We start from the raw sequence: 24,630 nt of genomic DNA, 5'->3' as shown, positions 1-24,630 counted from the left end.
TTCCTTTCAGTTTCTAAAACTGGAAGAAGCAAAGGGATCAAATTAACCAAAAATTTAGTTATAATTTATAATAATTTTTCCTGGTGCAGAAGGAAATGGCAAACCACTCCAGAATCTTTGCCAAAAAAAATTCCAAAGAGATCACAAAGTGTCAGACATAACTGAAATAACTAAACAACAAAAACAAATTTCTCCTATTTATGCAGATATAACTTAAAGATAAATATTACAGATACTCTAATTTTACCATGAAAAAAATGTGTACCCTACTATCTCTTTTTGCTCTGCCTTACAGATTAAAAAAAACCCAGTGCCTCAATTGATGTAGCTTCTTTCTTTGAAGTATTCTTAAATTCCAGTCCTATTAACAGTTCATAACTTTCTTTTTATTGTGTGTGGGGCAATGGGGTTAAATGACTTGCCCAAGGTCACACAGCTAGTGTCAAGTGTCTGAGGCCACATTTGAATTCAAGTTCTCCTGTTTTCAGGTCAGTTCTCTATTCACTGTGCCACCTAGCTACCTCACAGTTTGTAATTTGCAATAAAATAAAATACAGTTTAAAAAGCAGAATGAATTTATCTTATTTCAATGGACTTGAGAATACAAAAGAAGGAAGAGCAATATTAGATATATTTTATTTTTTTTTAGGTTTTTTTTTTTTTTGCAAGGCAATGGGGTTAAGTGGCTTGCCCAAGGCCACACAGCTAGGTAATTATTCAGTGTCTGAGGGTAGATTTGAACTCAGGGACTCCTGACTCCAGGGCCAGTGCTCTATCAACTGCACCACCTAGATATATTTTCTATGAATTTTTTCTAACACTAGTGATATCATGGAAGCAATGAATATAAAAAGCAAGTGAGGGACTGTCACCTCTTGAACACTTCTGGGCATGTGTATGCTAAACCCACCTGAGCATAGGTCCCACTGCAGATGATTCCATTCCACTTGATCATATTAATACAGTCGGGATGTCTGATCAAGTAGTTGTCCATTCTACCCACGTAAGTGTCCTTGTATCTTGTTACAGAGCCATCAACATCATGAAATATGGAATTCTTATCACCATCCAGGTCACAATCTTCAAACCAGGGACCAGGTTTCCCAAAAAAGACATTCAAAGAAACCTGATTGAAGAAAGGAAAAAAAAAAAGAAATTGAAAACATCAAAGTTTCTGCAATAATGATCAGGTCCTTTAGCTGCAGAATGGGTACAACTGCTTTAATGCCTGAATTAGTAGCACAAGCCCTTGCAAACTTCAAAACAGACCTTAAGTTGGGACACCTGGAGGATCAAGGAGGACAGGCACCTCTAGTAGGCAGGTTTGCTGATCCTCTTCCAAGGCTACTCACCCACCCTTGGTGTCTACCTGGCAAATCGCAGGCTTAGTAGCCGTACTCCAGTAAATCATCTTGGCAGAGGGTGACCAATTCATCAAAGAATTAGGGGATGTCTACCCCAAGCAGGGGAAGACTTACCCCCATGGACAGAGTGAATGAGAACAACTGGTTCCAACAGCCCTGAAAGCAGCTGAAGGAGGTGCTGTGAGTGCTTAGAGCTTGGTCAGACATCAAGGATAACAACGTCCTCCATCATCCAGGGGCCACCACCAGCACTCATGCCTTTTGTCCTGCCACTGGACTCAGAAAGAGATAGTGAGGCTGACAACTTTGTGCAACTCTGCCTCACTTAGATTCAATTGATGTTTGAGTCAAAACATGCTTTGATGGCATTAGTCCTCTTTGAAAATGAAAACAAAAAAACTTAAAAGTTAGACTACTTTGTAAATGACCTCAATGTCCTTTAACCCCTAAACTACTACTTAGTCAAGGGGTCAAAAGTTAAACCCCATTTTAGTTTGACTAAAAAAAATATATCTTACTTAGAAAAAGCAAAAGACAATCCTGATTTATTTAGGGGGGAAAAAAAAGCACTGAAATTGGGAGTAAGGAGACCTGGATTCAAATTCCAGCCCTGACATTAACTAAATGACACAAATAACTTCTTTTAGAACTAACCATCTCGGTTAGTTCAGTCTCTATTCAGGGGAAACAGGATGGGGTGGGGAGGGGAAGGAGGGATTAAAAAGTATTCTAAATTCTGCTTCCAGCTGTTATTTAATTTTTTCAAATTGCCTTTAAAGCAACTAAAAATAGCAGCTGGCACTTTCTATCACATCATCTCCAATTCGTAATTTGACACAGGTGAAGTTAAGGTCCAAGTAAGATTAGTTTTTAACTGTGCCCATTTTAGAAAGCTTTATTGATGCCTAATTTTATCATATTAATAACTAAATATATCTCTTATTGTCCATCCCTAGCATGAGTCCTCACTTCTGTCAAAAAATTTAAAAGAAAATTCAGCCAAATCAACACATCAATATGAACTAACAACTTAGGCATCATTCCACACCCGAAGGCCCCCTCTTCTCTCAAGAAATGAGGGATATTATTCTATAGCCATGACTCAGCACAGAACACATGCTGATGTTACAAAGCTTCTGGTTGGACTTAGGGGAACTCTGCCATCAACATTTCCTCATTTCCTATAAATTAATACTGCCTTCCAAGTCACACAGACACACCTATAAAAGATATTTATACTTTGCCTGTAATTTATTTTTAAAAAGAGCTGTACTTTTAGCACATGTTTTGACCTGGAGCTCATATCTGGCTAGTGTTCTTTGTGAATTGCTATAGGTTCCAGCTCTGAGTTTGGAGTGGGCTAAGTCTGATATTTTAAACCTCCCTCTTATCTTCCAAGGCAATGGAGGATGTTCCTGATAGGCTCTGTTATAGTCTCTTGGTATCAGATAAAATACAAAGCTGGATAGACCAGGAAAGCAATTCTTATGATACTCTGCTCCTATCAGGAATGTATTTTACAACTGAATAATAAGATATTAATCTTATGCTGCAACATAACAATTCTCCCATCTATTCTTTTTTCTACCTATTCAGCCAATAGCTTATTACCTAGTTTCCACTAAAGACTAAAAACCATAGCTTCAAGCTTATTGAACTGGTGTACATGGGCATAAGACTTTCTTTGGCACCAGAGCAGCTAAAAATGGATATGGTGAGGTCATGCATAATCTTTCTAGTTATATTGGATGGTAAGGGAATTCTACTCTCATAGCTTAACAACTAGTCTAGCCCTTAACTACTCCATTGGAGATAAATGATAAAAATAAATGTTGGATTGACTAGCATCTATTAGTCAACATTCTTTGATAAGACTCAGTTGTTCCCTTCTGCAGAGCCAGCAGATCTTGACCTTCATTGACTTAATACAGATATTATTATTATTATTATTATTATTATTATTATTATTTTAGTTTTTGCAAGGCAATGGGGTTAAGTGGCTTGCCCAAGGCCACACAGCTAGGTAATTATTAAGTGTCTGAGGCCAGATTTGAACTCAGGCTACTTCTGAGTCCAGGGCTGGTGCTCTATCCACTGTGCCACCTAGCTGCCCCTACAAATTTAATTTTAAAGCAAAAATAGCTTGGGTTTCAAAAAGTCACTGCTCCTTGTAAGGTGAATAGAGGATAATGAGTTCACGCTGCTCAGCTGCTACTGCCAGTAGAACAGGGGCTATGACATAGCTTTTGCCTTTGCTCTTCTGTACTTGTTGAGAACTAGAACTGTGGTCATGCAAACAGAGGTATTTTGACTTGTATCATGTAGAGGAGCATGGGTGTGGAAGTGTAAATGAAAATGGGAGACAACTGAATTTTACAAACTTAGGTTGTTCTTAAGCAAAAAAATACTTAGCAGAAACTCTATAGTTTAAATAGTATCTCTCTCGTGATCTTTGAGTTGTTTTTCAGTCACATATAACACTTAGTGATCCCATTTGGGGTTTTCTTGGCAAAGATTCTGCAGTGGTTTGCCATTTCCTTCTCCAGATCATTTTACAGAGAAAGAAACTGAATCAAAAAAGGTTAAGTGACTTGCCACAAGTCTCATAGTTACTATGTGTCTGAAGCTGAATTTGAACTCAGGGAGATAAGTCTTCCTGACTTTAGGTCTACCACTATATCCAATGCACCACCCAGCTGCCCCAAATGGGAAGCTAATTTTAAAATCCACAACTTTCCTAGGAATACCTACATTGTTCTTCTCCTACCCCCTCTTTTTAGTAATGTTCGCCTCCAGAGAAAATAAAATATGCAAGCATTTACTTTCAGGAGAGAAGGATGGGTGCACCCAACCACCTATTTCATTCAAAGGGTCCTTGTTCTTCAGTCATTTCAAGTTGTGTCTGACACTTCACAACTCCATTTGGGGTTTTCTTGGCAAATATAATGGAATGACTTGCCATATTCTTTTCTAGTTCATTTTACAGTGAGGAAACTGATACAAACAGAATTAAGAGACTTGCCTAGCTACTACTCAGATGAAGCCAGATTTGAACTTGGCTAGCTGATGCAGTGGGTAGAGTAGCTGATGCAGTGGGTAGAGTACTGGCCCTAAAGTCAGGAGGACCTGGGTTCAAATCCGTTCTCAGACACTTACTAGTTGTGTGACCTTGGGCAAGTCACTTAACCCTGACTGCCTCGTATCCAGTGCCATCTCTAGTCATCCTGATTCATATCTGGCCCCTGGACCCAAATGGCTCCAGAGAAGAAAATGAGGTTTGTGACTTAGCACACAGCAACCCCCAACTCAAATCCATTTCATGTGCTTGTCATGGCATCACCTCCCTGATGAGATGGTCTTCTTCAAAAATAAAGGACAAACATTGAACTCGGAAAAGATGACCGAGTCTTCTAGACTCCAAGACCAGCACTTTATATACTGTGCCAACTAGTTGCCTCTTCATTATATCAGAGTGCCCAAATCACCATGTTTCAGGCTACTCCTTCCAAGAAGTAACCAGAGATCATTTCTGCTACTATCATCTGGCACATATGGACAAAAGTATATGAAATTCAATTTATTCTTCATCTTTTTTTACACTCCCATCAAACATCAAAGTGATTATAAACTCAATTTGGTTTTCTCCCCTCTATTTCTCTCCCTCCACTGTCACTAAAGAGGAACTAGGAAGATATACTTACATGAGCACCAAACTTCACCAAGGAGATATTATTCTTGGGTGTGAGTTGCCAGACATTCTTCATTAGGAACCCAATGGCACTGCTGTATCTATCTGCTGTTGGCATATAGTTCTTGAATGTGCTTTTGGTAAGATGAATAGGTCCATCATAAATTTGAAAACCCCTAATTGGAAATGTCCTTTTGAAACATAAATGGGCACATTTGTTAAACATTATGCAATTTCTTACAATGTGCTTAATTTGGAAGACAAGAGGAAAAGGTTAGTTCAAGAAAACAGTGAAGTAAATTTAACTCCCTAAATCAAATTCAACCAAAAAAAAATTCAACATTTTTTTCCTCTTTGAATAAATACTTTAATTGAACTACATTTTGCAAAGCATTAAATATATTTTATAACATTAAATTATAAGTTCCTTGAGAGCAGAGATTATCTTCTGCCTATTTTTGTATCCTCAGCACTTAGCATAGTTTCTGGCATATAGAAGTTGCCTAACGAGTAAAAAATAAGTAGTTAAAAGGCAACAATCTCCAACATCTGAAATTTTATGCTTCTATAATTCCACTTCTGAAATTTTATTATTCTAGAAGGGAAATACCTATGCTAAGAAACAGTCCTTCTGTACTCTAAGTTTTTGGGGTTGTTTTTTTAAAGTAACAACACTTCTATTTTAGCCATGAAAAAAAAAATGTTAGGAATACAATTTAAATTCCTTGAGAGGAAAAACCATCTATTTCATTTGTCCTTGTATTCCCTAGGGCCTAGGTCAGTGTCTTATATTGATAAGTATTTATTCATGCCTAATTAAATTAGTGACATTCAAATTATTCTATTATTCTTCATTCTTTTCCTTACAGTTTCTATAGCAACAAACCAATCTCTAATATGACACTATTGACCAGAAAAAATTCCTTTTCTTGCTGGCAGAAAATAACCTATTGTACTTAAGACTAACCTATGCATCAAAAAAGTCCTTCTCATGAAATTCCACTTACGACCAATATTGTATGAACAGTGCCTCATAGATGATTGCCTACCGTATTTCAGGACGATAATTCCTGAAGGGGAGAAGTCCAGAGTAACTAGTAATTCATTGGAGTTTGACTTGATATCCAGGGAGACCAAGGTCATAAATCAAATTAAGTCAATGAATATTTATTAAATTCCAGCCACATATTATTAGGCTTTGTATTATGTGTCAGGGATCAGCTAGGTGGTAAAGTGAATAGAGCACTGGACTTGGAGTCAGGAGGATGTGAGTTCAAATCTAGTGTCAGAAACTTGACACTTACTAGCTATGTGATCTTGGGCAAGTCATTTAACATCCAGGTCCATCTCCAGTCATCCTGATCCATATTTCACCCCTGGACACAGATAGCTCTGGAGGAGAAAGTGAGGCTGGTGACATAGCACAGCACCCCCTCACTCAAAGGTAACTGATTTGTTTGTCATAGCATCACTTCCTTGATAGTCATGATCTTCTTCAAGAATGAAGGACAAACAGTATATGCCAGGGATATTAAAAAAAGACAAAAAGAAAAGTTCCTTTTTTCAAGAAGTTCACAGTCTGATAGGGGAGACAACATGTAAACAAGATAAAGAAAAGAGAAACTGAAGAAAATCTCTTAGGGAAGGCACATTAAGAAGGACAAAGAATGCTTCTTTGAGAAGGTGGGACTTTAACTGAGACCTGAAGAAAGCTAGGGAAGTCAGGAAGCAGAAACAAAGATGAGACTTCAGCAAGAGGGGCAGCCAGGAAAAATGTCCAAGGCTAGGAAACAGAATGTCTTGTTCAAGGTACATCAAGAAAGTCACTACCAGAGGATTGTAGAATATTTTCAGAAAAGTAAGGTATAAAATGACTGCAAAGGTCACAAAATGTCTTTCTTAATATCATATTTTTTTCTGAGCCTGTTTATAGAAACAACTGATGTTAAGTGGGAAAATTAACTTAGTCATTCTGATTTTCCCCTGTGTAAAATGAAAATGACAAATCTAGTCTGCCTCCATGACTGAGGAGTGGATTAATTTTTGAAGAAATGCCCTAAGTGCTAAGCTGTACTGTGATGTACTGTGATGATTATGTGATTATAAGGGAGAGAGCCAAAATATAATCTATCATAAAATCTGGTTCTCAGCTGTTATGCTACTGGAGTAGGTTTTCAAGCCCAGCTTCTGTATTAATTTGTTCTCTTCTTCATTAAACTCCCTTTTCTAAAATTAAATTCTACCCTGGTCATTTCTGAAACCCTACAGAAGTACAAAATAGGACAAAACTGACCAAACACCAGCTCCAAAACATTCTGCAGCACAAAACTCACATATACACATACAGACACATTAAAAAAAAAATCTCTAATACTGGGGATTTCACACAAGGATAGAGAAAATTCATACCAACTTTTTTTTTAACTTTCAGATATTTTGTGACTATCTATGAAGTTATTCATAGTTGCCAATTTTAGTATTTTTTTTCCCTTAGAAAGATGAAGGGAAAAAATCCACAATAGGAAATAATTTCAGGATCACATGGAAATTTTCTTATTTCAAAAATTCAGTTCTATATGGCTTTTAGATTGTATGAACTGAATCAGAAACCCAAATGAGATAGATATTTATGTTATTCTTTAAAGATTTACAAATTACTTTATATTGGATCCTCACAACAGTCCTATGAAGAGGGTTTTCATTTTTTTTTTTTTTTTTGGAGAGAGAAAAGGAGCTATAGTGAGGAATAGAGGAAAGAAGTGACGATGATAAAAATAAAAGGGAAAGAGAAAAATGAAAACTTTTTTTTAGGCTTTTTTTTTTTTGCAAGGCAAATGGGGTTAATTGGTTTGCCCAAGGCCACACAGCTAGGTAATTATTAAGTGTCTGAGACCAGTTTTGAACACAGGTACTCCTGATCCCAAGGCTGGTGCTTTATCCACTACGCCACCTAGCTGCCCCAACTTATATTTTTTAAAAGATAAGATCAAGATAATAGACTTTTATCAAGGCATATATATACACATATATATCATCTTTGTTTAAACTCTTCATTTTTTTCATAGTTATATTAACTAGTATTTATATGGCACTTTAAGGCTTATAAAACTCTACAAATTTTTTTTTATTTGATTCTCACAACAGACCTAGAAAGGAAGTGATCCTGTTAATCGCAATTTACAGATATGAAAAATTATCTGAGAGAGGTTCAGTGACTTGCCCAGGGCCATATAGCCATTACGTATCTAAAGGCAAATCTAAACTCATCTTCCTGACTCCAAGTCGAACACTCAATCCACCATATTTTTTGTTGCTCTTGATGTTTTTCGAGTTCATAAAACAATTTTAAATATAAGCATTCTTTAAAAACAGCTCTGTAAAGCTTGCACTACAACTATTATTATCCTCATTTTCCAAATAAGGAACTAAGGTTAAATGCCTTACCCAAAGTCACCCAACAAGGGACTATTTATTGGAAGAAATATTACAATTCCTGATTTTTTGGATTCAACCAAGTATTCCAGCTACTACAATGCAAAAGCTCTCCAAGACTGAGAACTAATCTTACCTGTTCCTAGGCAAAGTTCGAAGTATCTTGGCTATCCCTCCAATGCCTGCATATTTGTTTTGACCACCCTGAAAACCATAGTTCTGGCTTTCCCCAACAAACAGAGATTCTGAGACTTCCTGGCTGGAACCTTCATCATTGGGGAAACTTCCATCACTGTAAAATGAGAATAACTGTTAATCATAGTTTAGTATCTAAAATTACCTAAACAGAAAAGGAGGCTAAAATTTGTGTCCTACAAGAAATATTTAAATTTCTTCTAATGTATTTCAATTCAAATCTGGAATTTTCTTGTCTTTTAAAATATCAGAACAATAAACCTTTAAGTCATGAAATAGTAAAGATATTACAATTTAACCATATACAACTGAAGATCTAGGAAAAATTTACCACATTTAATAAAAAAGAGAAAGTTAATCGATTGACTTTCACTGAGTGTAATTAAGTCAACAAGTATTAGAATCTAGTAACACTAAAACTTCATTGGTAGTAATAACTCATTGCTGTTATTGTTGTTAAGATGTTAACTGACTCTATAACTTCATTTGGAGTTTTCTTGGCAAAAACACTGGAGTGGTTAGTTTGCCATTTTCTTCTCCAACTCATTTTCCAGATGAGGAAACTGAGGCAAACCAGAGACTTGTGACTAGTGACTAGTCCATGGAAATGTATGAAGCCAAATTTGAATTCAGGGAGATGAGTCTTCCTAATTCCAGGTCCAGAACCATATCCACTATGCCACCTAATTACCCCAGAACTCCTTACTCAATCTAAATAAATTTTTGCCTTCTGATAATATCAAACCTAAAGAAATCTCTCATAAAGCTGTGTACCTCTTCTATAAACTACTGATATTCGGTTTTTATATTATATTTATTCATGGACATGTTATCTTCTACTTGACAGTATGGTTATATAAAATTACTACAAGTAGAAACAGTGTTCTTTTCATCTTTGTTCTCACCATTGTCTGTAATACAATATTTAATAAATATTTGTTGAACTGCATTGACAATTCCAGAAAGGACCTTCCCTAGCTTTCCTGTATTGTTTTATCTTTATTTATAAGATCAAAGTCAGTAGAACCATAGTGGCAAACTTAAATGTGGAAGAGTACAGCAAGAAACATAGGAAAGAGAGAAAATAAATTACAGGAGCAATTACCAACCTGGCAAAGGTTAAACCTATTCCATTATCTGCAAATCTGCAAGAGAATTAAATAAGAGAAATTCAACAAATCATGAAAAGAAAGTAACTCCCACATAATGTGAATGCTGGGAAATCTCATTAGTACCAATAAATTGTACACTTTCCAAAGCATGAACAGAGTTCAAAGAGACAACTTCAATGAAATGGTTTTCCATTACTACCATCAACTTATTATCGAAACCCTTTCAACATTAATCCTCAAATCATTGCTTTGGTTAGTCTACCTATCCATTTTCTTGGATGACAAGGTCAAAAAGGAATCTGAACAGCCTAAAACTACAGATGATTATAATGTCATATCCAGTAACAGAATTCAACAATCCTTGATCATTAAGTCTATGCTCAAAATAGAACACCACTCCCTCCAAATTGTACACATATTGGGAATTAAAATAAAATATTATAGCCATAAGCCAAGTTAAAAATATAAATCAACAAAACTATTAACATAGCATAGATGAGCTCTGTTTTGAATGGTAATAAAATAGTTTAAAGGGAGAAAATACTTCTTACATTTCCCCTCGTTTTTAATTGAGCTTAGAACATTACCCTTCTTATTCACACAAATTTAAATTCTGAGTTTTTGTGTAACTCTAGAATTGTCATTCTGCCAGACCAGTTTCTTTTCAGAGAAAGAAATAAGTTGATGGAAGAAGGAAAAGAAACCAAGCAAATAAGAGACCCTAATGGTAAGAAAATCACACAGCCCTGGGTCCTGGAAAGGACAGAGGAAAGCTAATTATATCTTCCATTTGGCAGAATACAGTCCTTTAATAAGCTCTTGTTATACATGTGATTCCTCACTTATTTAAGAGGAGTAAGATAATTGTTGAATATAATACCATCTTCTCCTACATTTAATGTCATGATGTCAAAAAAAAGTTTTCAACCATCTATTAAGTTATTTTGGTTAGGCCACATACGCTGAATTCTGAATGATAATGTCTCCTCCTCGGACCCAGGCTCCATGATCATTATTTTTAAAAGTGATGAGTCTGTCAATGAGTGCAGCAACACGGGGTTTTTCAGGGTCTGCATCTTGATGAGGTCGAAATCTTAAGATAAGAGGAAAAAAGTATAATGACTGTAAAACAAAAATACTACAGAAATGGATTAGGTAGCACACTTATCTATACCTGTAAAACTTAATGAAAGTTAAAAAAAATAAGCCTTTAATTTGATTTAATGCTAGGTTCAACCTCTGTCCATTTAAATATTATATTAATAATCCCCAAATTCAAATAAATATAAGAATTTTTCTCATTGATATATGATTGTTTTAATGTGGGTCTTTCCTCCAAAAGTGATGTTCACAAACATCTATATATACTTTCAGTCTGGGCTTCTTATCCATATCCTCTTATAAATTCTCCATGGTATACTTATCCAGTCCTCTAGAAGCCTTCCTATCAGAGGGGTTATCAGTGTAATGTTATTTAGCTGGTCCATCTGCCAAAGCTCATTCTTTCTATATGACTACCCTCCTTCCTTTTCTAGTCATGCCTGTGGCATGATGTCTCATGAAATATAATAAATATTTGTTGAACTACATAAACATTTCCAGAAAGGACCTTCCCTAGCTTTCCTGTATTGTTTTATCTTTATTTATAAGATCAAAGTCAAGTAGAACCATAGTGGCAAACTTAAATGTGGAAGAGTAGAGTTTAATACTTTGAATAGAAGCTCTCTTGATTTATTTTCCTTTTATTCATCTTTTCTCTTTCTTTTTGGCTTTCTCAGTATCTTGATATCTCTCAGTATGGATGAGTAGATCAATAATGATCCCTCAATTGGGCATATTACTCCCAAGGAGTTAAAAGAAAGTGTCAATATATGACAAAATATTTTAATTAAGGAAAAAATCTAGCAACTACATGACTACCAATAAATTGAAACTACAGTTGAACAAACTATATAATGAAATGTTTTTATACAATAAGAAATGATGAATGAGAAATTCAGAGAAACATGGGAAAATCTAAAAGAAAATGCAGAGTAAGAATAAGCAGAACCAGAATAACAATTTTCATAAGGACTATAATCAAAGAAAACATTAAGAGGAAGGGAATCAGTATTTACACAGTGCCTACTATGTGTCAAGCCTTGTGTTAAGCTCTTTATAAATAATCATCTCATTTGATCCTCAAAATAAGACTGGAAGATGGCTATTGTTATTATTATCTCCAGTTAAGTAAACCATGGAAACAGAAGTCAAATGATTATCCAAGGCCACACAGCTAATAAGTGTCTGAAGCCTGATTTGAACTTAGGTTTTCCTTACTCTAGACCCAATGTTCTGTCTACCATGGCCCCCTTCCTGCTCTAAAAAAGAAGATGAAGTCTAAATAACTAATCACTGATATTGGTCCCAGAGAACCAATAATGAAATTTATTTCCTTCTTCTGAGGAAGAAGGGGACCAAAAGTGCAGGATGTCAAATGTACTTGTCAGATGTGGTTGTTTTTGTCTAATTGTTTTTCTTTGTTATATTCCCCATACCAGTTATGCTCTATCCCTTTTCCCCTCTTCTTAGTTTTTGCAAAGCTCAGTTCAACTCATGCCTTTTGCTGGAGATCTTTTCTGGTCCCCCAACTGCTAAAGTCTTCATCTAATATGTGTCAAGCAAAAACTGTTTTTTACTTCTCTTTGTATTACCAGACCTTAGAATGATGCCAGGGCATGATTAGAGAATGTGTGTAAACTGACTGATTGACTGCAAAGTACCAAAGGGTTGAGAGGATGCTTCTATATCCAGAAACGACTGATTTATTTTAAAGGTATCAATAAAACTTATTTTTTACAAAGACCCCACTCTCCAAAAGAAAAAAGATATCCCTGTTGTTGAGACCTGTCAGTTAGCTGAGATATACTCATAAACATTCCTAAAGTAGAGTTTTGGTATATACTACATAGAGGCTATTCTCATATATGCATTCTATTTAATCCTTTTCCTGACATTAGACATGAATGCAATAAATCTATTCTTAAATTCAATATTATATGTGAGTTTAAATCCATATCTATTAATTTTTCCTTGCTTTCAACTTGGGGTCTTAAGGGACAATTTCTGACTCTTAAGCTAACAATCAGCCTCCATGGGATAGGATCACAGATGAGTAGTTTCTGAGTCCTTACATAATATTAAGCAGTTGGAGTATTCTTATAAAGGTAATTGTACAATGTTCTCAATGAAAGCTAAAATAAGATGAAAAAAAAAACAATTGTCCTCAATATCACATGTTGCAACATCAATGCTTCCTTAGTCATTTCTAGAGGGAACTCTAGGCAATCTGTTGCTGCCTATAGCATCATGTCTCATTGAATTCACAATCCTCTGTTTATATACTTTAGAATAGATGCTCTCTCACATTCAACTTAGATCAATATATACCATGGAAACAGTCTTCCTCCTATGGGGGGTGGGGGGGGGAGTGAGATTAGGGGGAAAAATTGTAAAATTCAAAATAAATAAATAAATGATTTTTAAAAAAAGAATAGATGCTCTCTTGATTTATTTTCTTTTTAGTCATCTTTTCTCTCTTTTTTTTGACTTCCTCAGTATCTTGATACCTCTCAGTATCTTTCAAGTTTCCCAATTTTTCATCAGACAACTAGTTTTATGCTCATTCTCTTTCCTCTCAAATTCTGGAGGTTGACATCTTGTAGGCATAAAATTCATTTGATTAACTGGTGAGTGAATTTGTCTTTCTGAAGAAGGCCTAATAAATACAGGGTGTTCCAAAAAGTCTCAGTACAATATATCTTAGGGAATAATCAACCTAATATTTCATTCATGAATTGTCTTACTACTCATTTAGATGGCAATTTAATCATCATGGGTTCCAATATCTTGGATTACTTCAATGCATATGTGTATATCATGGACATTCTTTTATGTAAAATTAAATGCCTAAGACAGTTGTCCAAATGTGCTGTCACTTTTTCCCTACAGATGGTAATTCTCAATAATTACTTCTAAATGAAATTCCCATTTCCTTTCCTATGGATTGTCAATATATGCATAAAGGCATGTTCAAGGGTAAATGGGATCAAAGAAATTTCATGATTAAATTTAACATCACAACACTACCCTAGATAAAGCATTTTGTATTCTAGTGAATGCAAACAGTTTGATTTATCACATCTGATGAAAATTTCTGTAGGATCTTTGCTAATATCTACCCTTTTTGTTACTGATCTGTCAATTCTATGTATAATTTCATAGTTTCTCAATAACTTTGACTGCAACATATATTACAAACATATGTTGACACTATATTTACATATTCCTTAGCAATGTAGTAAACACAAGGTCTATGATAAATAGTCAAGTAGAATAAAGATGCTCTGTTCCCAAGGTAGATTTCCAAACCTAGTCAGCTATTATTCTCTTTACTTTTTTTTTTATATTTTGATCAACTATGTGGTCTCAAATTTCTTGTTTATTTCCTTGAAACACTACTTTTAACTTTTTGAATGCTATTTGAATATCACTCTAAAGTATTTTAGAATAGATCTGATCTTTGTAGAATCCTGCTATCTAATTTTACCAAGTCATGTTTTCCATAGCTTTTTCTTCATGCCATGCATCATTAATGAACCTCACTTCACACCTAAGTCAAATTTTGTGATCTATAGAAATACTTCTTCATTCAATTACTTGCTGATGACTAGACTTAGACTTATATTTTGTAAGAATTATCAATCAAGATATAAAACCTCTCAAGTCATGTTAGTACTTCATCTACAATGCATTAGAGAAGGAATAAAGTTAATTAAGGCCATGGACTTTTTACTGAATATGCAATTTTCTTTTTGTACAATTTTCTGAGTTGATCCAACTTGTCTTTGTTTTCTTGTCATCCTTTTCAAAATTTTAATTTCCATTTTTGGAACTATGTTTAATCTTGGCTCAAATTATGAGCTTATGCCCGAAATGTTGCATCACATATCAACCACAATATATACATGGTGGCTCACCACTTTGACTGAAAAACAAAACCAAACAACCTTGGTTCTGCTTTTGACTTGCAGTCAAAAGAAAATACGAGCTCAGATGATCACAACATTGTGGAACCCAACACTCCACATTAGCTTGGACAAACATCTCATTTAACCTACTCTAGGCAAACTGTGTTAGAAAATAACAAGATTCATGGGAAATGTCATTTTAGAACTATAACACAACTTACATAATATCATGGATTAACATGAAGGTGAATAGGGAAAAGAACTTGGAATGAGGTAGATTTAGTTTCAAATATTACCTCAGATACATCCCAGCTATTTGACTTTGTGAAAGTAGTCTAATGACCCTGCATTTTCAGCTATAAATGGAGATAATATCCATAGAATGTAATTCACAGAGTGGTTGTGAGGATCACAGGTTTATGTAAAACATTTAAAAAAAAGCCTAAAATTATTTTACTCTCTATTCCATTTATAACAATGATCTCTCTCTCTTTTCCTCCTCTCCCTCCTTAAACTTTGCAAAATAAATGTAATATATAGCCATCAGCATTATAATGAATTCTTATTTCTAGATAAGTAAATTTCCATCATACATTCCTGCTGCCTTTTCCAAACAACCTTACCTACTATAAGAGAATTGTCTCTTCTTATATTCTGGAATTGCTTTACATACTTTCCCCTTTAAAATATAATCTCATGGCAAAAACTTTTTTGTCTTTCTCTGTATTTCCAAAATTTAAAACAGTGCTAAGCATATACAAAGCACTTGATAAATGCTTGATGACTTGACTTGATCAATCTGGGCTCCCCTTGAAGAAGACAGTTCTTCATTTCCCTACCTACATTCTAGTCAAGAATGATTCTAGTGATTCTAGTCAAGAATGTAGTGCCTCACCTTCTCAAAGTAGCTGAATTCAGGGGTTAGTCAGGGCTTTATGCAGGCCTCCTTTGGAAACACATTATTATGTTCCATTCCAATAGTCACAATCATTTAACTACACTCCTCTCTTCAATAAGCAGGAATCAATGGAAGAAAGTGATTCCACTGAAGAAACTTATCATGAATCTATGCAGTACAAAAATATTCTGCCAGGTACTTAGAGAAAGGGAAATAATTTTAGCTAAGACATAGGATATATTTTCATGGAGCTTACAATTCATGAAAAATCATCACACATGAGACCATCTCACATAACTACAATATTATAGAGGTATAAGTTAAAGTGCTGTAAGAGGTCCAAGCAGAAAAATTATTAATGATGAGGAGGTTCAAGAAAGCCTTCATAGAAAAGGGAGCACTTTAGCTTACACTTTTAAAGATGGGTTAAGTAAGCGAGCAGGTGAACAAACTAAAATTTGACCAATGCAAAGATCAATCATGATTCCAAAGGACTTTGATGAAGCAACTGACAGAAAGGTGATGCTTCATGATGCAGAATAAGAGATAATCAGACAATCAGTCTGGGAAATTGCTTTGACTACTTAGATTTGTTACAAGGATTTTGTCTTTTTATTCTGCAATGGTGAGGGGATGGAGGAGAGAAAAGAGAATATGAAAAGGGTAATAAATCAAGAAAAGAAATAGAAGAAAGACAATTTAAAAAAAAAGACTTTTTTTAAGGCTGAGGAAGATATAGACATATTTATAGATGGAAAAGGAAGGGATGAAAAATGCCTTAGACAGAGCCAGAAGGGGGGGAAATAACTGCTGAAACGAAGTCATGAAGAAGGAAGTTGGAGAATACAAGTGAGGACTCAGGTAAATGGAGAGTAAGCAAGATAGAATAAGCTGGTGATGATTCTAAGGAACTGTAAGGAGTGAAAAGGCATGGGATGAATAAATGAGTGAGCTAAGGATAGATAGCCTCAGACATAATTTAAGAGGCTAAATCTTCTATTGAAAGTATAGGGGAGGGGCAGTTAAGTGGCACAGTGGACAGAGCACCAGTCCTGGAATCAGGAGGCCCTGAGTTCTAATCCAGTCTCAGACACTTAATAATTACCTAGCTGTGTGGTTTTGGGCAAGCCACTTAATCCCATTTCCTCGCAAAAAAAAAAAAAAAGAAAGTATAGGGTATGGTAGGGAAGGGGGGGGTAGGTTGGATTTATCACTGTGGGAGAAGATATAGGGAATTAATAAGAATAAAACAAAACATATACTAAAGTACATAAATCAAGGGTCTAGCTGATATTATGAATGAGAAATTCCCTCTTTTAACCATTTCCTATTTATCCTGCATATAGCTTGCTTTGAATATATTTGTCTGCATGGTGCCTCTCCCATTAGATTGTGAGCTCTTTTGAAGGCAGGACTATTTTTTGCCTTTTTTTTTGTACCACCCCATCCCCCCCCACCCCCACCCTGGGCCCCCAGCACTTCACACAAAGTAGGTATTCAACAAATGTTTACTGATTAACTGACTAGGGGCGGCTAGGTGGCGAAGTGGATAGAGCACCAGCCCTGGAGTCAGGAGTACCTGAGTTCAAATCCGATCTCAGACACTTAATAATTACCTAGCTGTGTGGCCTTGAGCAAGCCATTCAACCCCGCTTGCCTCGCAAAAAATAAATAAATAAATAAATAAAGAAGCAAACAAATAAATAAATAACCTAAAAAAATTAAAAAAAAATAAAAACTGACGGAAGATGGCATCAACAAGGACAGGGAAAGAGTGATATAAACAAAGGCACCAGTTACTTCTGTATTATTTGAAGAGGAAACCTATACTACTACAAAGATGCCAAAACAGTAAAATGTTTCCTCAACATTCACAAAAAGGATTATTCAAGACTTCTTGAATGCTGTATTTTAATTTTTTTTCTAGTGTCAGTGTTGCCCAGTGGAATCAAATCCCAGCTCAAAGACTTTTGTGGTGTGACCCTGAATAAGTCATTTACTTTCTTTTTTCTTTTCTTTTTTTTTTTTTTAGGTTTTTGCAAGGCAAACGGGGTTAAGTGGCTTGCCCAAGGCCACACAGCTAGGTAATTATTAAGTGTCTGAGAACCGATTTGAACCCAGGTACTCCTGACTCCAGGCCTGGTGCTTTATCCACTACGCCACCTAGACGCCCCAGTCATTTACTTTCTACAAACATTTTTCTCCCAAATATAAATGGGGGATAACCCACCCCACAAATGTGACATTATTATCATTATCATTATCATTATTATTATTATTATCATCATCATTACTATCATCATCCCCTAAATTCTTCCATATTAGTAGTCTCACTCCAGAAATTATGCAATTTTATATTTACTTATCTGTGTACAAGTTATCTCCTCCTATCACTCCACCCCAGCAGTAAAACATAAGCTCTTAAAAGGTAGAAATTGTTTTCATCTTATCTTTTTGTCCTTGGAACAGTAGCAGGGCACACAGTAGACACAACAGTAGAAACTTGGAAAGTTTCCATTAACTATTATATATTGAGTAGAATTTTAGAAATGAAGAATATACCTTGCACTGTTATCCAAACAGAGATACTCTCTTGGATCAGAAGCACTAGCATTGGATGTTTTTACTCCTTTGTCAATAAACAAACCCGCCTGGAAAACATAATTAAGGACCAAGTGCTTGAAACCATGAACACATGTACATGAGTTAAGAAATCCCCTTTAACCAATCTTCTTTTTACAAATAATTCTGAAACTAAAATGAAATTCAAAATATGTTGCAAAATATGTTGTTTCTTTTTTAAGCTGTTTCAACTCATTTAGCAGTTCACTCTGTCTTATTTCAGTATAAACCTTTCCTGGGGACATATAAAAGACTAAAATCTGGGGAACCTCTCAGATAATTGACACACATAAACATTGGGTGAAACATTCTTTTCACTGAGAAACAACAGGTCAAAGTTGCTTCAGTAACTATGGTACTGTGACAAGATGGTCACAGTTGATCATTCAGAATTTATGCAGTATGAAAATTCTAAATCTACTTAAGATATCAGATTCTTTCTCCAAATAAAGTATATAAAACATATAAATAAACCATTTTTTCATATATTTGTTAGAATAAGTATTTCAAAAAGCCAAAATTAATTTAATTTAATTAGTTTAACTTCCATGCTTCAATTGTGCTCACATCTTTTTATTCAGAAAAAAATTTATTTATTGGTGAGAGAAACAATAGGAACTAACCTTAAAATTTGAATGAACCCTGTTGTTATAAAAAATACCCAGTGGTGTAAGTTCTGCTTTGGTTAGTCCATGTGATTCACTGGATTCCCCTGTGGCTTCCTTGTGAAATAAATACCATATTCCAGCATCCTAAAATCAAGATGAAGAGATCATTAGTTTAAAAACATTTAGTAAAAAATTAGTAAAAAAAAAAAAAAGAGATCATTAGTAAAAATTAGTTAAAAAAACAATTTTTAAAAGGACCTTCTTGTCACAGGATGGTTTTAGAAAAATCTGGAAACACTTTACATGAATTCACTCAAAGTTACATGAGCAGAATCAGTAGAACATCGAATTTAGCAATAGCACTATTGTAAAAATGATCAACTGTGAAAGATTTAGCTACTCAGATTAAGACAGTGATCTAAGACAATTTCAAAGGATCTAAGATGAAAAAAAGTTATCCATCACCAGAGAGAGAATAGTAAACTGTGAATTCAGATTGAATTTTTTAACTTTATTCTTCTCCTGTCTGTTTTCTTTTAAAACACAGTTAATGTGGAAACATGTTTTGATTATATATGATTTTGATATACATCATTTCACATGTAAAATCAATATCAATTGCAAGGAGAGAAGAGTGAAAAACAGGGATGGAATTTGGAGGTCAAAATTTTAAAAAAATGAATGACAAAAATTATATATGAAATTGGGAAATATTTAACAAAATAAAAATATATTAAAAAATATATTTCCATCCAATCTCTATAACAATCACTTCATTCTATTTCCTAAAACACTAATGTAGAATGTTTCAGTTTAAGAATAAATTATAAAGATTCAAGCCTCCAGATAGTGCATTGAACTCACAACAGACTTAAAATCAATTTCATCTTGTTTTTTAGATTGGGCAAAAAGTGGAGTTGTTGAAATAGTAAGTTTCTACTACCATTTGCTTTAAAAGTCTTTGGCTATTATCTAAATATTAAAATCACCCCCAGACATTTTTAATAAAGGGTCAAGTCAAAAGACTCACCACAAAGACAACACACTGAATCTAAGCAATAAGATTTTTTGTTTGGTTCCAAAAGTCATACCCATTAGACAACCATTCAATCCACATACAGCTCTTAATTGGCTTCTTGCTAATAGTTCTAATGTTCTTCCTGTCCTGAAACAATTTTTTTCCCGAAAGAAAAAACACTGCACAAATGAATCAGCATCCTGTTTGGCCTTGGAAATGTTGTTGGTTTGAATACTGTGTCACTACCCTTAACAGGAAAACAGGAAAGCTTTAGGAATTTTCTGCACTCAAGATATAAAAGTGGAAATAATTTAGTCTGTCTTCGTCTACTAAATTATTAGCATAGAATATAAACAAAAACTCGCTATATACATAGGATAAAACAGTTCTCTACCTTATTTTGATCAAAGATGAAAAAATAAGAATACTGAATGGGGAAACCTTATGTGATTTGAGAATGAGAGATAGAACATATAAAATTTTTGTCTTTTTGAAAAGATTATAATTGTACCTTACTAATGAACTAATGTGAAAAAAATGTATATGTTTGCTCTTATTAGCATCATACATAAATGAAAGAAAATGTACTTGGAGGGCAGGGAGAAGAGCTAAGTGCAGATATAACTCAAAGCTGCAAGTTAAAACCAAAGGGAAAACCCATCCCCCAAAATGAATCTCTAGCCCCACAACTTTTTCTTAAAAAAAAAAAATGTGCTTCATTACTTTTTGGAATTCATTACTCTTCGCAATCCACACCTGACTTTCCTGAATTTCTCCATCAGTCCATAAGCAATCTAGTAACTCATTCTGCAGCCTCCTCAACCTTATAGATCCTACCAGAATTCCATTTTTAAAAATCACCCAAGAGACACATTTGTCTGTGATTCACTCCCGACTCCAGATTTTCTCCATCTGTATACCTTCTCCTCCTCCACCCCAACCCCCAGTTTTTAGTTTTATTTTATGTTCTTCTCTTAAAATGTAAGCTATTTCTACTTCTATTTATTTCTCATAATAACTGGCACAAAGTACGTGCTTAATGAATGCTTTGTAGCCTTGTTGACTGTGCAGTTAAAACAGGTAAAAAGAACTATGCATAAGAACCATGGAGATGTACACAGAAGAAAGGGCTTCATTATTTCAAGAGTGAAAGTCCTGCCAAAGGGCTAGCTAGCTTTGCTGGATGAGTTTCCCTGGGAAGAAGAAAATGAAGTTAAGCCTATTTTTTTCATTCTGAAAGACCAAACCTGAGATGAGAGAGAAAGAGAAAGAGACAAGAGAGAGAGAAAACACACAGGGCATGTCTTCTACTGCTGTTTCACAAAAGAAAAACATTTCCTTATATTTTCCCTTAGATTCTTTCCAAGCATTTTATTCAACAAGTCAATCCTGAAACAGTGAAAGAAATATGTATTCGTGTCCTTGAGATCATACATATTGAAGGACAATGAGATGAGACTGAGATGTCAGTACCTAGCCCATAGTGGGAAACCTAGTAAATGTATACTGACTGACTGACATCATAGTTCTCCTATCCATACAGATCCATCTTTAGATCAGAAGTCTCAAAATATAAGTCATTACAGAGCATAATATGAGAAGTGTTGTCTATGGATTATCAAGGAGGAAAGCCTATACAGCGCTATCAGGTTTGAATTAAACTTCCTATGAGACCTTGGACAAGTCACAACCTCACTGGTCCTGACTTCGCTCATTTTACAAATTGGGGGGGTGGATAAATTGGTCTCTGAAATCCCTTCAAGAACTAAATCTATGATCCCTATGTGCTATGAAATTACATTCATAAAGAAATTGTCTCAATAGGAGCAAATCAATCAAACAACCAATAAACATTTATTAATGGCTTACTATGTGCCAGACATACTAATACTGACTCCTGTAGAACAGTTGTCTCAAAGGAGAATGCATTTGAGCTAATCTTTTGTTTCAAGCCAGACTAACACAGACCATATTCTCAAGTCTTAGAAAGCACTGCCAAGTGTTTCTTTCCATTCAAAACTATTTTCTTTTAATAACAGTGATATCCAAAATATACACCCTCAATATACTATCATAAAAAGGCAAACTTCTTAACTTTTAAGCTGTATTTGGCCAACAACGATATTGCCTTAGGGAATATCTTGTAAGTGTGGGTTTTACACCATATCATGAGATAACATTAGTCCTCCTGACCAAAGAAGTTCCATTTCCTACCTAAAATTAGCCTGATGACAAAACTCGTCCCAAGTTATCCAATTCAGTATTCTAATACCTGCCAAATCACATGGCTGAATCCAGCTGCCTAAACAAAAGAAAGAGAGCCTGAAGTCAATCTGGCCACTTTCTACCTGGTATCATAAAGGCTCACAGTTGTTATTAAAGTCAACAAATCCATTCTCAGAAAGGAAAGTTGAGGCAGTCAGCATAGCCTCACTAAATACCAGGCCTAAATAGCAGCCATTCAATTTAAACAACAGAAGTCAAAAGATACTGAAGACAATGACTCTATAGTAGACTCATAATACACATGGCAGATAATACTGTCTTACTCTACAGACTGAAATCATGGAGGAACCCAGAACAAAGAGAAGAATTCTCTTCTGTCCTTGTGACAACAGATCAAATCAATACCCTGGAAAAGCTCGAACTTATACAACATGTGCACATTCTTTAGTGAATACATAGAAGGAATAATTCAATAAAAATGATAGAAGGCTCTGAGCCTTACCTGTGAGCCAGCAGCAGCATTACTTATCAAATGGTTATTGGGATGAGCAATCCAGAATGTTGAAACGGCCCTGAAATGTATATATTTTTTAGAAATATTAAAATTTCTTCCTGAAGTATCACGACCACTGCAAAACTCTTAAAATTTTCTAAAGTCATAACAACAATATAAACAAATGAGTTGGGTTTTTTTGTTGGGTTGGGTTTGTTTTTTTTTAATTTCCTTATCTGCCAAGTACTCACATGCAATCTGTAGCAGGCACAGGGACATAATTTCCAAACACTTTCCCTTTAATGCCTATGCACATGGTGTTATTTCTGTCAGTGGGAAGAAGTGTGCCTGGTTTGGTGACAAGTCCAAGGTTGTGGAACAAAATATTCCTCTGCTCAATGCCATCTTCCAGGAAGAAACAATGACCTAGTGTGTCAAAGCCAATAGTGTCTTTTATCTGTAGAAATACAAGTTCATTATGTCATTAGTACAAGCTTTACTGTAAATTAAGTGCAAGTGATACTCATTTCAACATTTTCAGTACAATTGCAAAAGGAAGTGTTTTTTTCAAGAGCAACAGCAGCAAAAAAAAGTCAAATGTTGAGTTTTATTTATTCCTCTGGTATTGTAACTGCTTTGGTTAGAAAAATTGGCTTACTAGAGAAAGATAAATAACTAAAAGCACAGTGAAAACAAGACAGGTCAAGGCATGGAGTGAAAGAAATAATTTAGATATGGAAATCTGACACAGTGATCTGATTTTGCAATAGACCCTAGCTTGCTTTGTTTTCAAACAATAACTTAAGGTGAGATTTAAGAATCTACCTACCAGCAGACCATCTGTTCCATGGATAGTAACACATCTAGAGAAACAGTGATGAATAGATACACCATCCAGGTAAGTCTGGGGTCGGTAACCTCCCTTATCATCCACATCGCCACATCGGTGAAAATGCACTGGGTATTTCCCCAGATGTTGCTGCCCCATGTGCTTTAATTCCACATGGGAAAGATGAACCGAGGTGAAATTTTTCTGAATCTACAACACAAAATACTGGAGTCAACAAATTCCTTACTTTAAATAACAAACAAAAAAAAATTAGCAATTTCTTTTTTTAAGAAAACCCCCAGTAAAGGGGAAGAAGAAGATAAAGGGAAATGTGTGAAGTATCCTAACCAATTAAATAATAAGTAGTGAGAGAAATAGGAAGAAAGGAAGGGTGGGATGAGAGAGACAGATAGACAAAGAAATAAAGAGTAGAAAAAAAAGACCCTGCAAAAATTGGATGAGTTTTGTATCATATGTTTGTTTCTCTAGATCCCAGACTATTAACAGAACATTTCTTCCCCAAATCCAAGAAATGTTTAAATAAACAAAAACCAAGATAGTCTTAGTCAATATCAAGAATAAAAAATGAATGTGGCTTGGCCAGCTTCAGGAAATAAATCTTCCAGTTAATAGTAACATCTGTTTGCCAATTTAATTTTTCTTTCTAGTCCTGTGCTTAGAAAAACTACTACCCAAGTGGCATATTTGTAGTCAATCAATCAAGAAAATCTATTTTTTTAAAGTTTCTACAAGATCATAAATTCAGATACAAGAACCTTGGTTCTTTTTTTTTTTAGGTTTTTTTGCAAGACAAATGGGGTTAAGTGGCTTGCCCAAGGCCACACAGCTAGGTAATTATTAAGTGTCTGAGACCGGATTTGAATCCAGGTACTCCTAACTCCAGGGCCGGTGCTTTATCCACTGTGCCACCTACCGTCCCAAGAACCTTGGTTCTTAAAACACAATATTAAATCTTTAGAAAAGGACAATTTTGATCAAATTTTCAGAACTCAGCATAATAGCAAAGTTTACAGATGATAACTTCTTCAATTCTTTTACAAAATGTATTTTAAAATTATTCCATTTGTATGATTCCATTTATCCAACAACTATGGTATTAAAAACAACTATTTGGT

General features: G+C 34.9%; 1 protein-coding gene across 4 annotated transcripts in view; it reads right to left on the bottom strand.

Annotated features, from left to right (window-relative positions):
* The window catches only part of CEMIP2 (cell migration inducing hyaluronidase 2), a 105,742-nt gene that overhangs the window by 21,772 nt on the left and 59,340 nt on the right, over positions 1-24,630 (bottom strand). For all 4 annotated transcript variants that reach the window (XM_074201779.1, XM_074201778.1, XM_074201776.1 and 1 more), the window contains 10 exons: positions 23,495-23,704; positions 22,917-23,122; positions 22,675-22,744; positions 18,944-19,072; positions 18,261-18,349; positions 10,753-10,884; positions 9,789-9,824; positions 8,621-8,776; positions 5,066-5,243; positions 911-1,126 (listed from right to left, as the gene is read on the bottom strand). In XM_074201779.1, coding sequence (XP_074057880.1) covers positions 911-1,126; positions 5,066-5,243; positions 8,621-8,776; positions 9,789-9,824; positions 10,753-10,884; positions 18,261-18,349; positions 18,944-19,072; positions 22,675-22,744; positions 22,917-23,122; positions 23,495-23,704 — 1,422 coding nt within the window. The remainder of the gene's footprint in view (positions 1-910; positions 1,127-5,065; positions 5,244-8,620; positions 8,777-9,788; positions 9,825-10,752; positions 10,885-18,260; positions 18,350-18,943; positions 19,073-22,674; positions 22,745-22,916; positions 23,123-23,494; positions 23,705-24,630) is intronic.

This window comes from Macrotis lagotis, chromosome X (genome assembly GCF_037893015.1).
Source record: "Macrotis lagotis isolate mMagLag1 chromosome X, bilby.v1.9.chrom.fasta, whole genome shotgun sequence".
NCBI lineage: Eukaryota > Metazoa > Chordata > Mammalia > Peramelemorphia > Peramelidae > Macrotis > Macrotis lagotis.
The sequence above is the reverse complement of the archived record's forward strand: the minus strand, read 5'-3'. Positions and strand labels throughout refer to the sequence as shown.